The sequence below is a fragment of the Pyrus communis genome, chromosome 8 (assembly GCF_963583255.1).
Source record: "Pyrus communis chromosome 8, drPyrComm1.1, whole genome shotgun sequence".
NCBI classification, from domain to species: domain Eukaryota; kingdom Viridiplantae; phylum Streptophyta; class Magnoliopsida; order Rosales; family Rosaceae; genus Pyrus; species Pyrus communis.
This window is the reverse complement of record NC_084810.1, coordinates 9,179,240-9,199,321: the sequence shown is the minus strand read 5'-3', so window position 1 is coordinate 9,199,321 and position 20,082 is coordinate 9,179,240. Positions and strand designations below refer to the sequence as shown.

General features: G+C 35.4%; 2 protein-coding genes across 2 annotated transcripts; both read left to right on the top strand.

Moving 5' to 3' along the window:
• Positions 1 to 4,255: 4,255 nt before the first annotated feature.
• On the top strand, positions 4,256 to 6,435 carry LOC137742135 (V-type proton ATPase subunit e1-like). Its single transcript, XM_068481896.1, has 4 exons — positions 4,256 to 4,315; positions 4,444 to 4,590; positions 5,313 to 5,360; positions 6,111 to 6,435. Exons 2-4 carry the CDS (start codon positions 4,493 to 4,495, stop codon positions 6,175 to 6,177), a joined length of 213 nt encoding a protein of 70 aa, XP_068337997.1. The 5' UTR covers positions 4,256 to 4,315; positions 4,444 to 4,492; the 3' UTR covers positions 6,178 to 6,435.
• An 890-nt stretch (positions 6,436 to 7,325) lies between these two features.
• On the top strand, positions 7,326 to 10,505 carry LOC137742134 (cell division protein FtsZ homolog 1, chloroplastic-like). Its single transcript, XM_068481895.1, has 6 exons — positions 7,326 to 7,669; positions 8,039 to 8,138; positions 8,356 to 8,585; positions 9,125 to 9,292; positions 9,560 to 9,793; positions 10,138 to 10,505. The coding sequence occupies exons 1-6, from the start codon at positions 7,406 to 7,408 to the stop codon at positions 10,405 to 10,407; spliced, it is 1,266 nt and encodes a 421-aa protein (XP_068337996.1). The 5' UTR covers positions 7,326 to 7,405; the 3' UTR covers positions 10,408 to 10,505.
• Positions 10,506 to 20,082: the final 9,577 nt, after the last annotated feature.

The window sequence follows — 20,082 nt, the reverse complement described above, 5'->3', positions numbered from 1 at the left end:
TCCTCAGAAACAAAACCGTGCGGTAGCTCTGTCTTCGGGCAGGGAATGCCAAAGCGGACAATATAGTTGGAGCTGAGGGTTGGGATGTGACAATTTGGTATCAGAGCCAGACTCACGGTCGTGATGTGCCGACGAGGACGTCGGGCTCTCTAAGGGGGGTGGATTGTAGTATCCCACATCGCCCGTGAGGGCTTGGTCTTTGGGCCTTATATATCCATTGCCAACCTTAAGTTTCAACTAGGCCTTTTGTGGACTCCCTGAGGGGAGAGCAGGCGCTGGCTACGGCTGAGTACCGGTCCTCAGAAACAAAACCGTGCGGTAGCTCTGTCTTCGGGCAGGGAATGCCAAAGCAGACAATATAGTTGGAGCTGAGGGTTGGGATGTGACAGACCACGTATATTTAGATATTTTATTTTTAAGTTTTAGTATTTTTGTTTTCGTTGCAACAACAAAAACACCTTTTCCATATGAAAGTACTTTGCCCAACAACAATTCGCCAGACTAAAATAAAAAATTGTCAAGCAAAAGTACTTTGCCAAACTAATTTTCAAACGATACTTTCGTCGAGCAAAAATTCATTGATCAACTTTGCTCAACAAACCTAACATGTCCAGCCAAACTCTTTAATCGGGCAAAGTTTAATTTTACGAAAAAAAAAAATATTTAAGCCAACGAAATTTTTGATGGGTAAACTTTAAAAAGAAAAAATATATATATATATGGGAAATTTTATTTAAACCCATGCAACCTCTTTTTACACCCAACTTAAAATTTTGAATGTTAATTGTTTATTTATTTTACCCTATTGCATAATTACTATCAAGTACAAAATAAAATTAATAATAAATCTCATATTTATCAATAAACCCAAACATTATAATTAAACCCTACGATCATTCTTTGTTTATCCTACGTGAATTGCCTTGCGATTAGTATCAACACATCACTTTTGGGATTATCCCAGTCTGTTGCTTCATCTTTGGCATTTAAGTATCAAAGTTGTGTTCGAATGGAGATGGTAAAGTTGAGTTCTTTCAAGAAATTTTAAATGGTGTCAGAATTCGCGTTCTATTGGGGCCATCATGGGATTTGCTGTTGCAGTAGTTTTCACATGGAGGCTGCTTAGATCACCCAGTGGACTACAAAGAAGGCAACCAAAGCGGCAGGCACCTGCATGTTGTGAAAATTTCGTGGTGAAGTTATGGAACCTCTGGGTTTTACTTTTAGATGTTTCTGTACTTCACGATTAAAACTGCTAAGCTTCAAATGTTCAATAATGACTAATAATTGCTATATGATACCCTGTGAAATAATTTAATGTCCCGAGAATTTGTTTGATTTTTATGGGGGTGACAATTTGAATCAACAAATTCACCCTTTTAAGCTTATATGTAGGTAACTCGTCGTTTACTCGGAGTAGTCCTTGAGGAAAGTACCCCAGAGGAACTTCAGGTGGTCTACTTTTCTTTCCAGCAACATCTTTCCGTAATTAAATTTGGTGATAGAAATTGTTACTGAAAAAGGATTAACATTGCCTTTTAACATTGTTCCTGGCAGAAACAAGTAACTGTGAGTTACTCAGTGCTGGAAGTACTCTTGGAGATCACAAAATTTTGTGATTTGTATCTCATGAAAAGAGTTCTCAATGATGAAAGTGAAGTTCGTGCAAGCCCCTGTCTCAATCATTTTCTTGTTCTCTATAAATTTGTACGAGTACATTTGAATTCAATCATTTTACAATTGAAAGCTTTTTGGAAAATAAAGGACTAAGGGCTGGCTTGATATTGCTGTGCTTTGAAAAAAAGCTGCTTCTGCTGTGCTGTGAGAATAAGCAGCTGTGAAATAAAGCAGCAGAGTGTTTGGTAAACTTTTTTGTAAAAGTGCTTTTGAAGAAAAAAAAGGCAGTATTATAGTGTTTAGTAAACTTTTATGTAAAACAGATATGAAAAAAAGCCAGTTTTTCAAAGCTAGGTTTTGCAGTTTCTTGTTTTTGGCTTTTTTTCATCTAAAACTGTGAAAAAAAACTGAAGCTGAATGTTTACCAAACACAAAAACAGCTCCCAGCTTTTTTTTATACCAACTTTTTTCAGAATCACCTCAGTACCAAACCAGGCATAAGAGTGCTACATGGCATGATATGATTCTCTGAGTCGAGGAATATGTGAATTGCCTTGATATATATATATATATATATATATATATATATATATATATATATTTGTCATCTATTTTGCTTGAATAAAAGAAATGAGAATAAAACCATTACATTTTTCATTCTTCGAAAAAAAAAAAAAAAAAAACTTTGAAGCAATTGTTGAAGAAATGGGTATAAAAATAAATCCACATATTGAATTAGGTTTATGGGTGTATATTATGTATTAAATTTGGGTTTGAAGAGATATTAATAATTTAGTTAAAAGTCAAATGGATGCAAATAGTAAGTTGGGTGTAGAAATAGGGTAGATGAGTTTAAATAAAATTTCCCTATATGTATATATAAATATAAATCTTGCCCGCAAAAGTATTTAATATTTAAAAAAAAGGGTCTTTTGATATGGGTCCAATTTTATAAGCCTCTTTTGAATGGAATCCATTTATATTACATAAGCATAAGTGGGGGCTAGTAAGTACAACAATCATTCATGTCAGCAATTAAAATGCACATAATTTACCAACAAAATTACAACAAGTGCCATTAGAGCCCTTTATCAGGTCTCTTGCAGATTTGTCTCTCTGTTTATTCAAAAACCTTATCCTCCCATCTTTCAAATTGGTTTGCGTCCGTATCCAGCGGAAACCTTGAAACAAATCTCCTAAATCCGTATGAAGCTATGAAAGCTATAAAATTTCTCCCAGTATATGATGAAAACAGAATAGGCGAAGATCTGGTTCTGGCCTCCCGGTATACTTGGAGAACAGGTACTTTAAAATTTTTCGAAGTATGCATTGGATCAGTTTTCTTTGATACCTGTTTTCCCCCTGAAGTATACCTATAGAGCACATCTCACTTAAGGTTGTTAAGTGGAATTTGTCAGAATTGTATGCAAAGATGGAAATTATGAAGATCCATGAGTTGGAGGTATGTTTATCCTACCCATCGATTTGGTTTACCTGTAAAACAGGTATTGTGTTCTATAGGTATACCTGTAGAACAGGTATTGTAGAACAATCAAATCTATAGGTATACCCGTGAAACAGGTATTGTGCCTATTTGTTGGTTTCATGGTGATAGAATGTAATATTTAAGTTCATACCCTTTTTTTTTTGTTAAACAGTTATGACTGTGGAGTTGCTGTGATGTATATTGCACAACAAAAAGCTGATGGAGAATTAGTCAATGGTGTCTTTTCGGCAGAGGCGATGAAGAATATGAGAGCACATGTCCTTTGTAGATTCATAAATGAGGGAGATGGTAGGGAGATGGTAGCTGGGAAAAGGAAGACTAGGATAAAGAAGTTATGCGAAATTTGAGTTTTTGTTTCATTTAAGTGTTTCAATTCAATAAAATGATGGGACTCCAATCCATCCGAATTCATTGTCTACTAGATAAGTTTAAGCCTTCCTTAAAAATAGATTGATAAGAAATTCAAATTCAAAAATTGTTATCAAGAAATCTGGGAGAAAGATGAAAGACCACTAAACAATGAATTTGAATTCTGATAAAAATTTAAAACGTGGGTAATATATGGAGAACGTGCCAAATCTATAAGAGGGTAAAATAGTAATAACAATGCAAAAAAATCACCCTAATCAGAAAAATTGCTGACATGGAATCCTAATCATTGGAGCTAAGTCAAAAATAACTAAAAATTGGACTAATCCTAATATTGGGCTATAAAATTGGACCTATTTCAAGTTTCCCCTTAAAAAAAATATAGCAAAAATATTTTATTATTAAAATTACATTAATTAGAATAGAGTAAAAAAATTACTTTAAAATTTTATATTCACAAATTGTATTTAGTTTCAAATTTAGTTACATCTGGTTTCTAACAGTAATTGTGTAATAGAGTAAAACATTTATACTATTTGTTTTTTTTTTAATTTTTGTAACAATTTACTCAAAAATTTTAAGTTGACTATAAATATACAAAACATGAGTTCGAATAAAAATTTTGAGACCATTTTGACATAAAAACAAAAAACTTGGGAGAATCGGAGGGTTCACAAAGCCCTATTCAACAATGCACTGTTTGCACTTTAGAGGTTTCCTCTAAACGACAGCGTCCAGAGTAATCAAGATAGAATATAAGATCCCAAATATTTTCTCTCTCTAATTTTTTTTTTCCACATTTTCTCGGTAGCCAAACAGCCGGTAGGTTTCCATTTTCATTTTTTTAAGCTGAAACATTTGGCCTTCATTTTTTTTCTTATTTATCAAAATTAAGTTCTTAAACCCTAAATCACGTTCGAATTCCTTCTTGTTTCAATCTTGTATTGCAGAAATTGAACTTTTGTGGTTGTGTGGATCAAGATCGAAGAGAAATCCAACATGGGGTTCTTAGTTACGACCCTAATTTTCGCTGTGATTGGAATCATTGCGTCCTTATGTACCAGAATTTGCTGCAACAGAGGACCCTCTGCTAATTTGTAAGTTTCCCCATCATCTGATTTCACTTTTTTGCTCTCTAAATCCCTCAAATTTTTGTTTTGTATTTTATTTTTACTTTGTTTACCAAAACGTATCTAGCTTCTGAATTTGTTGATCAAGCGGATCCCAAAAATGTTTTGTATTTGGGAGCTGATGAATTTTTACTCATGTAAACTTGCTTGCAAGTACTATTTTCCAAGTAAATTGGTTATGTCACTGCTCATTTATGTTGATATCTGATGTTGGAGAGTTATGCACTTCTCATAATGTAAAGAGCCAAGCTTTCCGTTACTCACGAACTTGTGTGCAAACTGGTTAAACTTGTTTAGTTAGTTATTTGCTAATTTTTAAGTATCATTGGGTAGTCTAGTCTCAATGGTTTCTAAGTGTTCACTGAGACTTTCTGTCGTTGAACTAACCGATTTATATGTAATTGTAAATGTGACTCAGAACCTTCATTCCACCAGGGATCATCTTTAGAGCTAATCCACTGACGTGGGGGCCTCCAAGACCCTTGGGCTCGGATTGTCCAATGTTGTTTAAAGTGATAGCATTTTTAAGGATAAGTAGTCTTACGAATATGATATCGTCATTCAAGATAACAGTCTAGAAAGTTTATCATTCAGTATGTAAGAGTGGTTTGAGAAAATGCCCTGCAGTTTCTTTTAAGATACAATCATGCTTGTTTGTGCAAAATACTGAATGCTATATTCTTACGCAGGTTCCATCTAACATTGGTTATTACAGCAACGATCTGCTGTTGGATGATGTAAGTTCTTCTGTAATATATATATCGTATATCTTTTTCTTCGTCATCAGTAACCAGGTTTTTGATAATTAATAGTTGGTGGAACATAAGATTTTTGGTCCAGACTCTAGATCCAGAACACCCAGTTATGCTCGATGAGAGAATTATTTCCAATTTATTGTCAAAATAAACTTCACAAAGTCGTCGTCTGGATTGTGGGAAAAGTGAGAATATTATTGTGTAGCTCATTGATTGGATGCCTCATACAGAAAATCCTCCTTAGAGGGCCTTAGAACTTAGCCTGTATAGTCATTCCCTCATTGTAACAGCCAATCCACCCACGCCAGTGACAACGTGTCACATCATGGTAATGTACTTGTGCTGGCTATCATCTTTCCAAGTGAAATGAACAAAAAACCCCTCCATTATTCCTTTTGTTAGTTGGACTGCACAATGGTGACAGTTATGTGGTGCAGTGATTGCTAGAGTTTGTCATTGACTCATCATGATAAGTTAATGCTTATTCGAGTCAGCCTTCTTGCGCTCCTGCCTTGCTATAAAGATATAAAGACTAGATGAATTGGTGCCTCTTGAGTTTACGCATTTTCTAAACTTTGATATGATTTCTCTGTGTAATTCTCGTGGGATGAAGTTTCTTCGATGAATATCAATCAATTTTTTTTCTGGCTTAAGTGTGTAGCTCGAGAGATTGCATTCAGTTGTTTAATTGCCTACCTGACATCATATTTGTGTAATCTTTGGTTTTGGTAGGTGGGCAATTGTATATCTTGCACAAATGAAACCGCTCATAGTCCCTATTCTAAATGAAGGAGAGTGAAGTTGCATTTCGAAAAGCATATATATCGCCTCATTTGGTTACTTCCCGGTGGGATGATGGATTGTCTCCGGAGAACATCAAGTTTTAGTCCAATTGACTGTTTTTAGTATCTTATGATGTTGGATTAGTATGTAAATGTCGGAGTTTAAACGTCGAATTTGTTTGGAATTGTTATATGTACCCTCATTCATTTTAGAATTCACTGTCAGACATTCAAAAGCAGATAAATATGAGTTAAATGGAATAAGTTATAGCCAAGTCTCAGTTGTTATGAATTTTGAACTATCTTCAGCACTGGGTTCTTTACAAGTGATACATTGATACCTTCAAGTTGATACCCATTATTCACATTTGAATAGTCAAGGTTCTTTTATCTTTGCCTTTAACAAAAAGAATTTCGTTTCAATGTCATGCTTCTAGTTACAAGTCTACGCTATAAAGTTTAACAAAAAGAATCTCGTTTTAACAAAAAAAATCTCCATACATCGAACTATATCGACTGTTTATGTATTTGCTTTTGTATTATTTTCTTTTACATGTGTTAATGTTGCTTAGCCAAGAGTTGTAAATATGTTGGTTACTAAGCTTTGAAGTTTAGACGATGCCCACCTTTTTTCTTCCCTTAAAATTGCTTACCAATTGGAGGGCTCATCACGGGAGGTCACTCTTCTGGGGGCCTTGAGAAAGATAAATGTGATAACTTTTTTTTATTAATGTTGTTTATGTTATAAATATAGAAAAGTGAGAGAGAGATAACTTTTGCTAGAGATAAAAGTGGAATTTATCTTCGTAATTGTATCTCACAAATGATGCAGGTAAAGAGAGGAGGGATATTGTTATTACTTTCACTCATGTGTGTTGCAATGAGGTTACAAACATTCTTCTTCATATAAACGTTTTGATGCGACACAACCTCACATGCATAAAGAAAAATCTTACAATTCACCTAAAACTTTTAAAGATTGTTACCGAAGTCTAATTTAATTTACTTCATCGTATAATTACATATGAGGTATTCACGTTAAGTTTCACAGTTTAAGTTCATCTTTACTTTGAATTTTGGATAATTATATGTTTTGGATGCGGTTGTCTTGGGATGGGATTTTTCTTTACTTTTTGCTAACATAAACGGTTCAATTTCTAATTTTGTAATACCCTAAAAAAGCCGAAAACCCCCATTTGTATATCTGTGAAAGTGCGACACTGAGAAGCAAACACGAAAACGACGATGGCTGCATGGACGAACCCGAACGAGCTAATCTCGACGACGTCGTCCTCAATTCCCGCAGCATTTCACCACCACAACAAGCCACTGCCTTCCCTCAGAACGTGCATTCCTCTGAACAGCAAAAGAAGAAGCGCATGGAAGCGTCACCGTTTCGGGGTTGTCAGCTGTTCCTTTGCTCCCATGGAATCGGCCAAGATTAAGGTAGTTGGGGTCGGTGGAGGCGGCAACAATGCCGTTAATCGCATGATTGGCAGCGGTTTACATGTGGGTTTTCCCTGTACTCTCTCTCTCTCTCTCTCTGTTTGTGTAATTGAGACTGGAATTATGCATAAATATGTTTGAATCCCATTGGTAAATATGAATAAATATGTTCAGTAAAGTAGTGTGTTGTTGTAATTGTGTTTACTTTACAAACCCAATTGTGTTTTTAGTTGTTAAGAACCTGAGAATTTAAATTTCTTTACTGGTTGCTGGTACTGGATTGACTTTTCTGAGTAACCGACTGTAGTATGGCGTCGAGAATTGGCAATTTAGGCTTAAAGAGGAATTTTTCTGAACGTGTTACTAGCAATTCTTTGGCAAGTACTCGGAATTAATTGGTTCCTGAAGCTTTGCTGCTTCTTTTGACATTAGGGTGTTGATTTCTATGCCATAAACACGGATTCTCAAGCACTCTTGCAGTCTGCTGCCGAGTACCCGCTGCAGATTGGGGAGCTTTTGACTCGTGGGCTAGGTCAGGCACTCTGCTTTCGATTTGGGAAAATCTTTCATGGGGGTGTGCATATATGTTGGGGCATGATTTATGCATTCATATACTATAGTGTAGTACCATATTTTGTATCTACACCTGAAGTGTTGGTGTTTATGGTATCACTGGTGGTATCACTGGTGATGATTTGTTGTATTTTCTATGAGGCCTTTTGACTTTAATGGATTTGATAGAGATGCAGGTACTGGTGGGAATCCACTTTTGGGGGAGCAAGCGGCTGAAGAGTCAAAGGAGGCTATTTCTAATGCTCTAAAGGGCTCAGATCTTGTCTTTATAACAGCTGGGATGGGCGGTGGAACAGGGTCTGGAGCTGCTCCTGTTGTTGCCCAGATATCCAAAGAGGCGGGTTATTTGACTGTTGGTGTGGTTACCTACCCTTTCAGCTTTGAAGGGCGTAAAAGATCATTGCAGGCAGGTGTCGGTTTGGTCCTCATCTGTATCTTGAATTTTTGTAGCTGCACAAATGGATCTCTGCTGATAATTGCTTTATGCACTTTGCCAGAATTGTATAAAAACAAATGTTTCCTTCCCAAGTATGCTTTGACATTTGAATGATACCATGATCTTATAGTTACTACTTCGCGTTCACATCTTGTTAGTTAACTGTTCTGTGGTGTGGCATGTTGTATTTTTTAATCCTGCTTTATGAGACTGCATTTTACATTGGTTAAAGTCATTTATTTAGGACAGCAAATGAAAAAAATCAAAAGATCATCGTAACATTTGACCAATTAAAATTTAACCGAAATTGGAACTGACCCTAGTACTTCTGTTACTGGTAGTTGTCCAACTACAATAATATCCAAGTTCCCTAGATCTGAACATAATTGAAAGTTTTTTAGTTTACATAATCGAAAGTAAACTAAAATTTATTATCATTGGATTTCCCCACCATTATGCAGTCTCTGGATTGGGGAGTAATCTTACATGCATTCATTGGCTTCTTCCAGGCATTCGAGGCCATTGAAAAGCTGCAGAAAAATGTTGACACTCTAATAGTGATACCGAACGATCGCCTCCTTGATATTGCTGATGAGCAGACACCCCTTCAAGATGCTTTCCTTCTTGCTGACGATGTTTTACGTCAGGGAGTGCAAGGAATTTCTGACATAATCACTGTAAGTACTATCTTGAGATGCTGAAACATGTCAGAGTTCAAATATATGGAGAACTATTTTGATTTATAGCCTTGCCCTATTATAAATTGTATTATCTTTGGTGAACTACATGATAATTTGCAAATACAAAAGGACAAAGATGCTGAAACTAATCCAGTTCTCAGAATAATCTTATTTTCATCTCTTTGTACTGAATTAAATTATAGTACCACAATTTTTTTTCTGATTATCTCAGGCAAATTAAACTGCTGTCTCCTTTTTATGTAGATACCCGGACTGGTAAATGTGGATTTTGCAGATGTAAGGGCAGTCATGAAAGACTCAGGAACTGCAATGCTCGGAGTAGGTGTTTCCTCCAGTAAAAACCGTGCAGAAGAAGCAGCTGAACAGGCAACTTTAGCTCCTCTGATTGGATCTTCAATTCAATCAGCTACTGGTGTTGTGTATAATATCACAGGAGGAAAGGACATAACCCTGCAGGAAGTCAACAGAGTTTCTCAGGTAACATCGAGTTTTATGCTTTAATCTTTACGGAAGAAAGGGACCCTGAAAATTTTCTGCTTCCATTTTAATCTAATGAGAGCTTTGACTAATATTGAAAAGTGCTCTCTTCAGTTTTATAGAATGAGGGAAAAAGTAATTTGTGAGCTCAAAACAGCTCCTCAGGATTCTCATCATACATTCCCCATATTGAGGAATGAATTGTCCTACCTTTACATTTACATTTTCAGAAACGAGCAGAAAGTCATAAATTACTGCTTGTGGATGGTGCTGGTAGCCCTTTTTTTTATCTTTCTCATTTCCTTAGTCTAATATAGTCTGCAAACTACTGTAAATTATTTCAGGTCGTGACGAGTTTGGCAGATCCTTCTGCAAACATAATATTTGGGGCTGTTGTGGATGACCGCTACACCGGAGAGATTCATGTGACTATTATTGCAACAGGGTTTTCAGAGTCATTTCAGAAGACTCTACTAACAGACCCCAAGGCGGCAAGGCTGCTTGACAAGGTTGCAGGGGGTCAAGAAAGCAGGGGGATTCCGCTTCCCCTCAAGTCCTCAAAATCGTCCTCTACCATTTCATCAAAACCGTCTCCGAGAAAGCTTTTCTTTTAATTCAGTTTGGTGTTTTTCTTGTCTCATGCATTTTGCCTTGTAATGATACTGAAACTCCAATCTATGAGATGTCACTATTTTCAGTCCAATATATGACATCGCAATGTTTAAAACATGATGTATGAGATTGTGGTGCGACCCATAGTTGAGGTAGTTTTGCGTAATTTACTCAAAATTTTAAAAGATGATCTTTTAAAAACTGGGTGAACTTAGATCCATTAGATCCATTCTAATTTTGATTCTCACTGCACGTACTGAAAGATTCTTCATGCTGAAGATGCACGAAGATTCTTTTTGTTGCAACTTATTTATTGTTTTTGTTAGTATATGAGAATCCTAATGGGTTAGGTTTTGTAAATCTCCGTGAGATTAGAATTACTTGTATCTTAATACAGTTAACTCGTCTATATATTTGTAATATTGTGACATCAATACAGTCAAGGAACTATATGGTATCACTTGTTTTAGGTTTCCCCTTCCTAAGCCCTAGCCTAATTTCTCCTCTAACTTTCTGCCGTCCCTCCCTAGCCATATACTTTTCCAACCTTTATTTTTCCAAAGGGTCTTTACCTTTACATATAAGGGTTTTTATCATAAATGGTTCATGAAATTGACCCTGACCATCAAGATGGTTTCTAAAATTAAAAATCAATCAATGTAGTTCCTGAAAATAGGTGTCACAAAATCAATGTGGTCATTCCGTTACAATTCTGTTAAAAAATCTGTTAAGTGCTAATGTGGCATATAAATGGGCCCCATGAGTCATTTTTCTCACAAATGGTCATTGAAATTAAAAACTAATTAGAATGGTCCCTTAAATTAAAAACTAATCAATGTAATCCGGCAAGTAAGTGTCTCAAATTAATGTAATCATTCCGTTATAATTCTATCAAAAATTCTGTTATGTGTTGATGTAACACATAAATGGCTCACACAAGTCTAATTAAAGAAAAAATTGTCAACCCAAAAACCTAGTCCTGCAATCATCTCTCATCCCAGTCCACATTTCTATACCTCCTTTGCTCTCTATTCTCAAAAAAAAAAAAAAATAAAATAAAATAAAATAAAATCTCAATACACCCATCTTTACACACTTCGACACCCTTCACTGAATTGAACCTGGACCGAGATCACATTTTTTCCACACCCCCTCTTAGGCCTTAGTTAAGCCTTATGCCTTCTCTTTGAAGTAGGCCCTACTATAAGAAAAAAAAAATTCATTGTGCAAAAAGGTATTTAGACAACTTTTTTAATTAATTATTAAACCCACATAGCACATAACAATTTTTTTTACAGAATTATGGCGGAATGATCATATTTATTTGTGACACCTATTTTCAAGGACTACATTGATTGATTTTCAATTTCAGGGACCATATTGATGGTGTGGGTCAATTTCAAAGACCATCTTGATCGTGTGGGTCAATTTCAGGGACCATTTGTGATAAAAATCCGTAAATCTTGTGGGGCCCATTTTATGTGCCACATCATCATTTAACGGAATTTTTAACAGAATTATGACGGAAGGACCACGTTGATTTGCGGCACATATTTTCAGAGACTACATTGATTGATTTTTAATTTTAGAAATCATTTTGATGATGAAGATCAATTTCAGAAACTATTTGCAATAAAAACCCGTACATATAATAGATATATTTTTGTCAGTAAGCTATATACATCATTTGAAGCATACACACACATGATAGTGATTAGTGAAGCACATAATGACTTATTTAATATTTAATAGATCATGGGATTAGAATATTGAGTGAGTCCATGACCTCGCATCTAAGACAACAAAACCCATAGGTGTCAATTATACAAGAAGCAAAACAATAAGGCATATTGTAAAAGGTTTGGAAGGTAATGGCCTCTAAGGCCAAGGAATCAAAAAATTCCTTCAAAACTACATTCCAAAGTGAAAAATTATTAGAGTCCGCTATGACTAAAATTAAGTTGCTTAACAGTTGTCTGGTTTGTAAATGGCGTTTTCCCGTAGTTGCGGAAAACAATCATGTCTATGCACCTTGATATGAGTTTGATCTTCACCGATTTCCCTCCCCCTAACGATTAACAATTTAACTCATTAACGCTTTGTTTAATTGTCAAAAAAAAAAAAAAAAAAAAATCTATCAGGTTAAGTATCTTCCTTTCCAAGGTTTTTTTATTAGAATTTCCCCAAATTCTTCTAGAAAATGATTTCCACACTCCACTTCTCCTACTATGCACCTCTTTATATTCTCTGATGGTTGGCTATGGACAAACACATATTTTCCAATGGATTTCAAGTCCTCGTGCACTTGAGGCATAAAAAAAATTTAACCGAACTAACGTCTCATTCGATGTACAATCGTTTTGGTTAATAAGTCAAACCTGAGGGCAAATGACCTATAAATTACACGCACACAGCCTCCAACAGTGGAACCCATATTCTTTTTTTCCCTCGAGCCATTTCGTGCCGTTGAGACTTAAAGCAACACTCGAGGCAAATCGCGTGTCTATCCGAATCTTTACTGCGCACCTGCTGCTTCTTCCACGCAACAAACAACAATCATGTCTTCTAATTCCGCCCAGCCTTTTCTCTCTTCACCCTCAACTCTTCGACGAACCTACTTCTCTTCTCTTTCCATTATTAATCAATCACCGTGTAAGTCCCCAGCGTTACCTTTCAGTTATTTTTTACTATTTATCTACATCCATGGCACACTTTGCACCATTCCAAGATCGTGGATCTTGCTTTTCTTTTCATTTTCTTTCCCGTTTCTTTTCCTAGAAGAAGCCTTGTTCAGGTTTTTTTCTTTCTGTCGTGGATCGCTGTCGACAGAAACTACTGAAGATGTAAAAATTTCCACATCCAAACATTGACACTTACGATCATAATTTTCAGCGTGGCAAGAAAGTTGCATGCGGATAAATATATCTTCTTAATTTTGGTAATCTATTTAGCTTGATTTGGTTTAAGCGAGATTCTCTCATGTGTGAAAAAGCCTTTTAGCTTTCCCCGTTTCGTGTGTTCACCACGCATACAACTGCGACCCAGCTAGGCTCTGCCATTAACCAGCATTATTTCTTGTGTTGAAAATTTTAAGTAGAAATTTCATTGTCTTATATTGGTCACTACCAAAAGATTCTTTCACTTCATAAGGCTTTATCCCTTATAGAAAATGATTGGAGTGTTGGACCATGAAGAATAAAATTGGGCTCAACCTTGACGTTGAGCTTTAGGATGTATTAATTAACTATAATTAATATATAATTAATTATCAAAGGATATGGCTCTTGGGCTCAAGCTCTAATAATTAAATTTTTTAGTTAATTATTTTTAATTAATTAATTATTTTTTATCAACAGACTCATCTTTTCAGATGAAGTATGAGGTGATGAAAGAATGCAGAGGGCAAAGCACCCCTCTGAGAAGATGTCTCCTAACAGACACATCTCATTCTCATACATGTTGCAAATAGGCATACATCTATTATATATACATCCATCTGCATGACATTTAGAACATAAAAAAATATAAGGGTCTATTTGGTACTCTACTTGAATCCAACTTTTTAAACTCAAAAATAATTTTCAAGTTTTAAGCCTTAAAAACTCGTTGGGTAAGACTATTTTAAAAAATTGAACTAAAAAATATAGTCTATTCTCTAAAAATATAAAAAGTAAGTTTTTAGAGTTTTTAAACTTAAACACATTCATTTCTTTTGTCTCCCTCCTCCCCTCTCACTTCAAATCTATCTATCTCTCATTGTCTTTCCTCTTTTTTTTAATTTTTTTAATTTTTTTTTTACCTTTTACGTCTCTCCTCCAATCCACTCTCTTCATTCTCTCAGTTCTTTCTCTCACTTTTCTTCCTCTCTATCTCGTCTAATCACCTCCATTCTTTCTCTTTCTTTCAATTATCTCTTACTTTATTTCATCCTCTCTCCTCTTTCTCCCTCTCCTGCTACCCCCTCTTTTTAGATCTCTTTGTCTAGTTTAAGTCGTAAGATTTAAAAATTTTAAATCGCAAACCCATCAAGTTTTTGAGTCTTAAAAAAATGCTTCCAAGAAATGTTTTGAGAAATGATAAAAAATTTCAAATAGGATACCAAATAGGCCCTACGATTCTTCTTCTATAATCCAAACATTCTTACTGAGAAACCACAAATAAATTCGCCAGAAGTCAAGTTTTCTGGTGCTGGAATTTTGACTTAGATCGTTGAATCCTGGTAAAGCAGACGTCCATAAAACTACAATCATTGAGTAGGGACGAAATTATGTTTCAAAGACATTGCGGTACACAAGCCTTGATCTTCAATTTGTTTGTTTAATATTATTTTGTTGTTCATACTCCGTTAAATTATTTGTTCACATTTATTATTTATTAACATATATAAATTTATCATTGATTATTGATACATATCCAACAATCTTGAAATAGAAATCATGGATCAATAATCAATGAATGTGAATGGCACTGTGCCGAAATATTCTGAAAAGCTTGAGAAATTCAAAAGGCTAGATTTTGAGAGATGGCAACAGAAGATGTTGTTTTTCTTGACAACTATGAATCTAGCTCATGTTGGCAAGGAAGAAGCTCCGAAGTCTAATGAGAATCCAATGACAAAAGAGACTGTGATGGCAATTGAAGCTTGGAATCATTTTGAGTTTTGTTGCAGGAATTATATTCTGAATAGTTTGGATGACAATCTCTATGACATTTATTCTTTGTGCAAGACTGCAAAGGAGCTGTGGGAATCCTTGGAGAAAAAGTGTAAGATTGATGATTTCGGCTCAAAGAAATTTGTTATCGGTAAATTTCTAAAATATACGATGGTGGATTCGAAATCTGTTGTCTCTCAGGTCAAAGAAATCCAGAATTGATCTATGAACTGCACTTTGAGGGATGCGATATCAATGAGCATTTCCAAGTTGGGGCGATAATCCAGAAATTGCCAACTTCTTGTAATGACTTCAAAATTTATCTCAAGCACAAGTGTCGTGAGATGAATATGAAGGATTTGATTATGAGGCTACGAGTGGAAGAAGACCACAGAAAAGTAGACCATTATTGTGGGTTTGTTGCCATTGAAGCCAATGCGAATTATGTTGAGGGAGGAAACTCCAAGGCCAAGCCGAAGAAGAATAGGGCTCTGAAAACCAAGCAGTTTGTACAATCTGCCTTTGCTCCTAAAGGCAAGAATGTGAAGAAGATTAAGGGCTCTTACTATATGTGTGGGAAATTTGGTGATAAGGCACAAGATGGTTATCATCGCAAGGATGAAAATCATGCCAACGGAAACAACAACAACCATGCTAATATGGCAATCACTGATGAAAAGTTGGCTGCTGTTGTGTTCAAGGTTAACATGCTCTCGAATGTGAGTGCATGGCTGATGAATACTGGTGCTACCAAGCATATCTGCACAGACAGAAATATGTTCATTGAATATCATCTTGTTGCCCCTAGAGAAAAGCTGTATATGGGCAATTTTGCTTCATCTGCGGTGGAGGGCAAAGGTAAAGTGGTACTCAAATTCACATATGGGAAGAGTTTGACCTTGCTGAATATGCTACATGTTCCTGAAATAAGGAGGAACTTGGTTTCTAGACCTATTATGATTGCTAAGGGCTTTAAAATTGTATTTGAACCGACAAATTTGTACTTACCAAGGGTAGGATGTTTGTTGGAAAGGGATATATGGCTAATGGCCACGTGAAACTCAATGTAATTGCCATTGATGATGCTAATAAAATAAATGCTTCTACTTATATTGTTGAGTCTTGTAATATTTGGCATGCTAGATTAGGCCACGTTAATTCGTTCCATGCAAAGAATGGTTAAATTAGAGTTATTACCTAAATTCGAAATTGATTTTAATCATAAATGTGAGACATGTACTAAATCCAAATTTGCTACGCAAACTAGAAAGCCAATTGGAAAGATCAAATGAATTACCTGGATTAATTCATAGTGATCTTTGTGACTTTAAATCCACACCAACTCGTGGAGGAAAGAGTTATTATGTCACTTTTATTGATGATTGCAGTAAGTATTGCTATGTTTATTTAATTCATAGCAATGACGAAGCTTTGAATATATCCAAGACATATAAAGCTGAAGTTGAAAATCAACTTGAGAGAAAAATCAAAGCACTTAGATCCGATAGAGGAGGAGAGTATGAGTTTAATGCCTTCTTAGATTTTTGTGAACAACATGGAATTATACATCAAACAACGGCTCCATACACACTACAACAAAATGGTGTTGTGGAAAGAAAAAAATAGAACATTCAAGGATATGATTAATTCCATGTTAAATAGTTTTGGGCTTCCACATAGTTTGTGGGGTGAAGCTTTACTTACTGCAAATACCATATTGAATAAGGTTCCTCAAAAGAAGATTGACGAGTCACCTTATTTTGGAACTTGTGAAATTGTGAGGGACTTTTAGTCCCACATCGTCCATTCCACTTTTGCAACTCCTCTTTATAAGTGAGTTCCTTCACTTATGGTTTGAAAGAAATTGGGCCAAAGCCATGGACCTTAGGCCTTGGACTTGGAGGGTTTGGGTATATATATTAAATGTCAAAGATGGGCTCTTGGGCTCTGATGGACGAAAAACACAAGTTCAATTTTTACGTTTTTTTTATTTTAAGGATTCAGTTTTTCCGAAAGGATAAAAACAGTTACGTCCTTTCTGAAAGGATAAGTTTGAACAGCCATAACTGTTCAGGAATGCCATTATATATATGGCTGTGATATCAGAAACGTTTACATCAATTCCATCGCTTTCTTTTCATCCTTCACATAGAAACGCATAATAAATTCTCCAAGAATCCAAGTTCGAGTGCAAGAACTTGGGTTAGATAGTTGTATCCTGCAAGATAGACATCCGTGAACTACTGCATTGCTGTATGGGCAAATTTTTATCTTAGGAGATTGCTACTGCAAGCCTCTATCTATATTCCATATACAAGTCAGTGTCTATTGTTGTGATTTTATGTGCAAGTTTATTATTTGTTCATATTTTGGCATATTGTATACATAGTGAAATTGTTATTCAAAATAAACTATGCAATTATTATTATTTGATATTTGATTCGTCTTCACAATCTAAGACATAAATTATTCCATGGATCAATCAAATGTTGGTGTTGTCAAGTAATACGTTGAGAAACTTGAGAAATTCAAGGGAGTTGATTTTAAATGTTGGCAACAGAAGATGTTGTTCTACTTAACAATTATGAACTTGAGTCACGTCATTACTTCTGAGGCCCTTGAAGCACCAGAAGAAGGAGATATTCCTGCCGAAATTTTGTAGGCTATAGAAGCCTGGACTCACAGTGAATTTCTATGCAGGAACTACATTCTGAATGCTTTAGATGACTCTATGTATGATGTTTATTCATCATATAAGACAAAAAAAAGATATGTGGGAGTCTATAGACAAAAAGTATAAGTCTGAAGTGGCTAGTTCCAAGAAGTTTGTGATTGGAAAATTTCTAAATTACAAGATAAGTGACACCAAGTCTGTTGTCAAGCAAGTTGAAGAACTCCAAGTGATTGTTCATGAGTTAGATGAAGAAAATCTTGGTCTGAAAGAAGGTTTTGTGGTTGGCCCTATTATAGAAAATCTGCATTCGAATTGGAAGGACTTTAAGATTTATCTGAAACATCTAACTGAAGACAAGAGCATGGATTAATTGATTCTCAAACAGCATGTGGAAGAGGATCATCACAAAAATGAGAAGTATGATGTCTCATCTCTAGAGGCAAAAACCAATGTTGTGGAAGGAGAAGACTCACACAAGGCAAAGCACCATCAGAAAAACAAAGGCAAGAATGCTGCAAAGAAAGCACTGATTGCTGCGAAAGGGAAAACCTTCAAGAAAATCAAAAGAGGTTGCTGGGTTTGTGGAAAGACAAGTCATTGGGCAAAGGATTGCCACCATAAGAAAGACTAGAATACTGAGAATTCCAATCAAACAAACATCGCAAAAGACAAGTTTGTTGCTATTGTATCTGAAGTTAATTTATTGACTAATTCCAATGATTGGTCGGTGGCTAAGGAGCAACAAGGCATGTTTGTGCTGATCGGAATTTATTTAGTTTTTACTAATCAGTTGATGGTGGAGAAAATTTGTACATGGGAAATGCAACTGCATTTGTTGTTGTAAGGAAGGGAAAAGTGACGCTTAAACTCACTTCTGGAAAAAAGCTTTCACTCACCAATGTTCTACATGTTCTTGATATTCGCAAGAGTCTGATTTCTGGATCGCTTCTGAGTAACAAAGGTTTCAAATTAGTCTTTGAATTTGATAAGTTTGTAATCACCAAGGATGGGGTGTATGTGGGAAAGGGCTACCTGGCTGAGAGGTTCTTCAAATCGAATGTATTTTCTATTGATACCATTAATAATAATAACAAGCTTAGTGCTTCTTCTACTTACTTGAATGACTCCTCTACATTATCGCATTCAAGATTAGGACATGTTAATTTTCGTTCTCTTCAAATAATGGTTAACTTAGGCCTATTGTCCAAATGTTCCATGAACAAAGTATCTAAATGTGAGATATGCACAAAATCCAAATATGCAAGGCATTCCCCATGAAATACTTGGTTTAATCCATAGTGATCTTTGTGATTTCAAGTCCACACCAACTCGTGGAGGAAAGAACTACTATACTTCTTTCATTGATGATTGCCGCAAGTACTGTTACGTCTATTTGATTCAAAACAAAGATGAAGCTTTAAACAAGTTTAAGACATTTAAAGCCGAAGTCGAAAATCAACTAGACAAAAGAATAAAAGTCTTAAGGTCGGATATAGTGGTGAATATGAATCTAATGACTTTGCAGAATTTTGTTTGAAACATGGAATAATACATCAAACAATAGCACCATATACCCTCAACAAAACGGAGTGGCTAAACGAAAAAATCGAACATTGAAAGATATGATTAATTCCATGTTAAACAGTTATGGTGCACCACATAATTTATGGGGTGAGGCACTTCTTGCTGCCAACACAATATTGAACCGAATTCCACATAAGAAGACTAACCAATCTCCTTATGAAATCTTGAAAGGTAGGTTACCTACATATAAAACCTTGAAAGTGTGGGGTTGTCTTGCGAAAGTTCAAGTGCCTCTTCCGAAGAGACAAAAACTTGGACCAAAAACAGTGGATTGCATATTTATTGGTCACGCCAATAATAGTTCAGCATACAGATTTTTGGTTCATAAATCTGAAATTACAGACATTCTTGTAAATACAATACTTGAATCTGCAGAAGCTGAATTCTTTGAGGAAAATTTTCCTTATAAAGATAGGTCATATGGTTTGAATAAAAGAGTACATGATGATACTGCGAGAAATGATGACGATAATCATGCTTTAACTTCTAGAGTCCAAAGCTAAGATTTGGAACTGCATAAGAGTAAAAGAGAAAAATTTGCAAAGGATTTTGGTCCTGATTTCCTCACTAATCTAGCCAAAGAAGAGCCTCAAACTTATAAGGCTGCATTAGAATCTTCTGAAGCACCTTATTGGAAAGAAGCTATTCAAAGTGAAATGGAATCCATCATGCAAAATAATACATGGGAATTAGTTAATTTGCCTCCTGGAAATAAACCAATAGGACACAAAGGGATTTTCAAGAAGAAATTGAGACCGGATGGTACC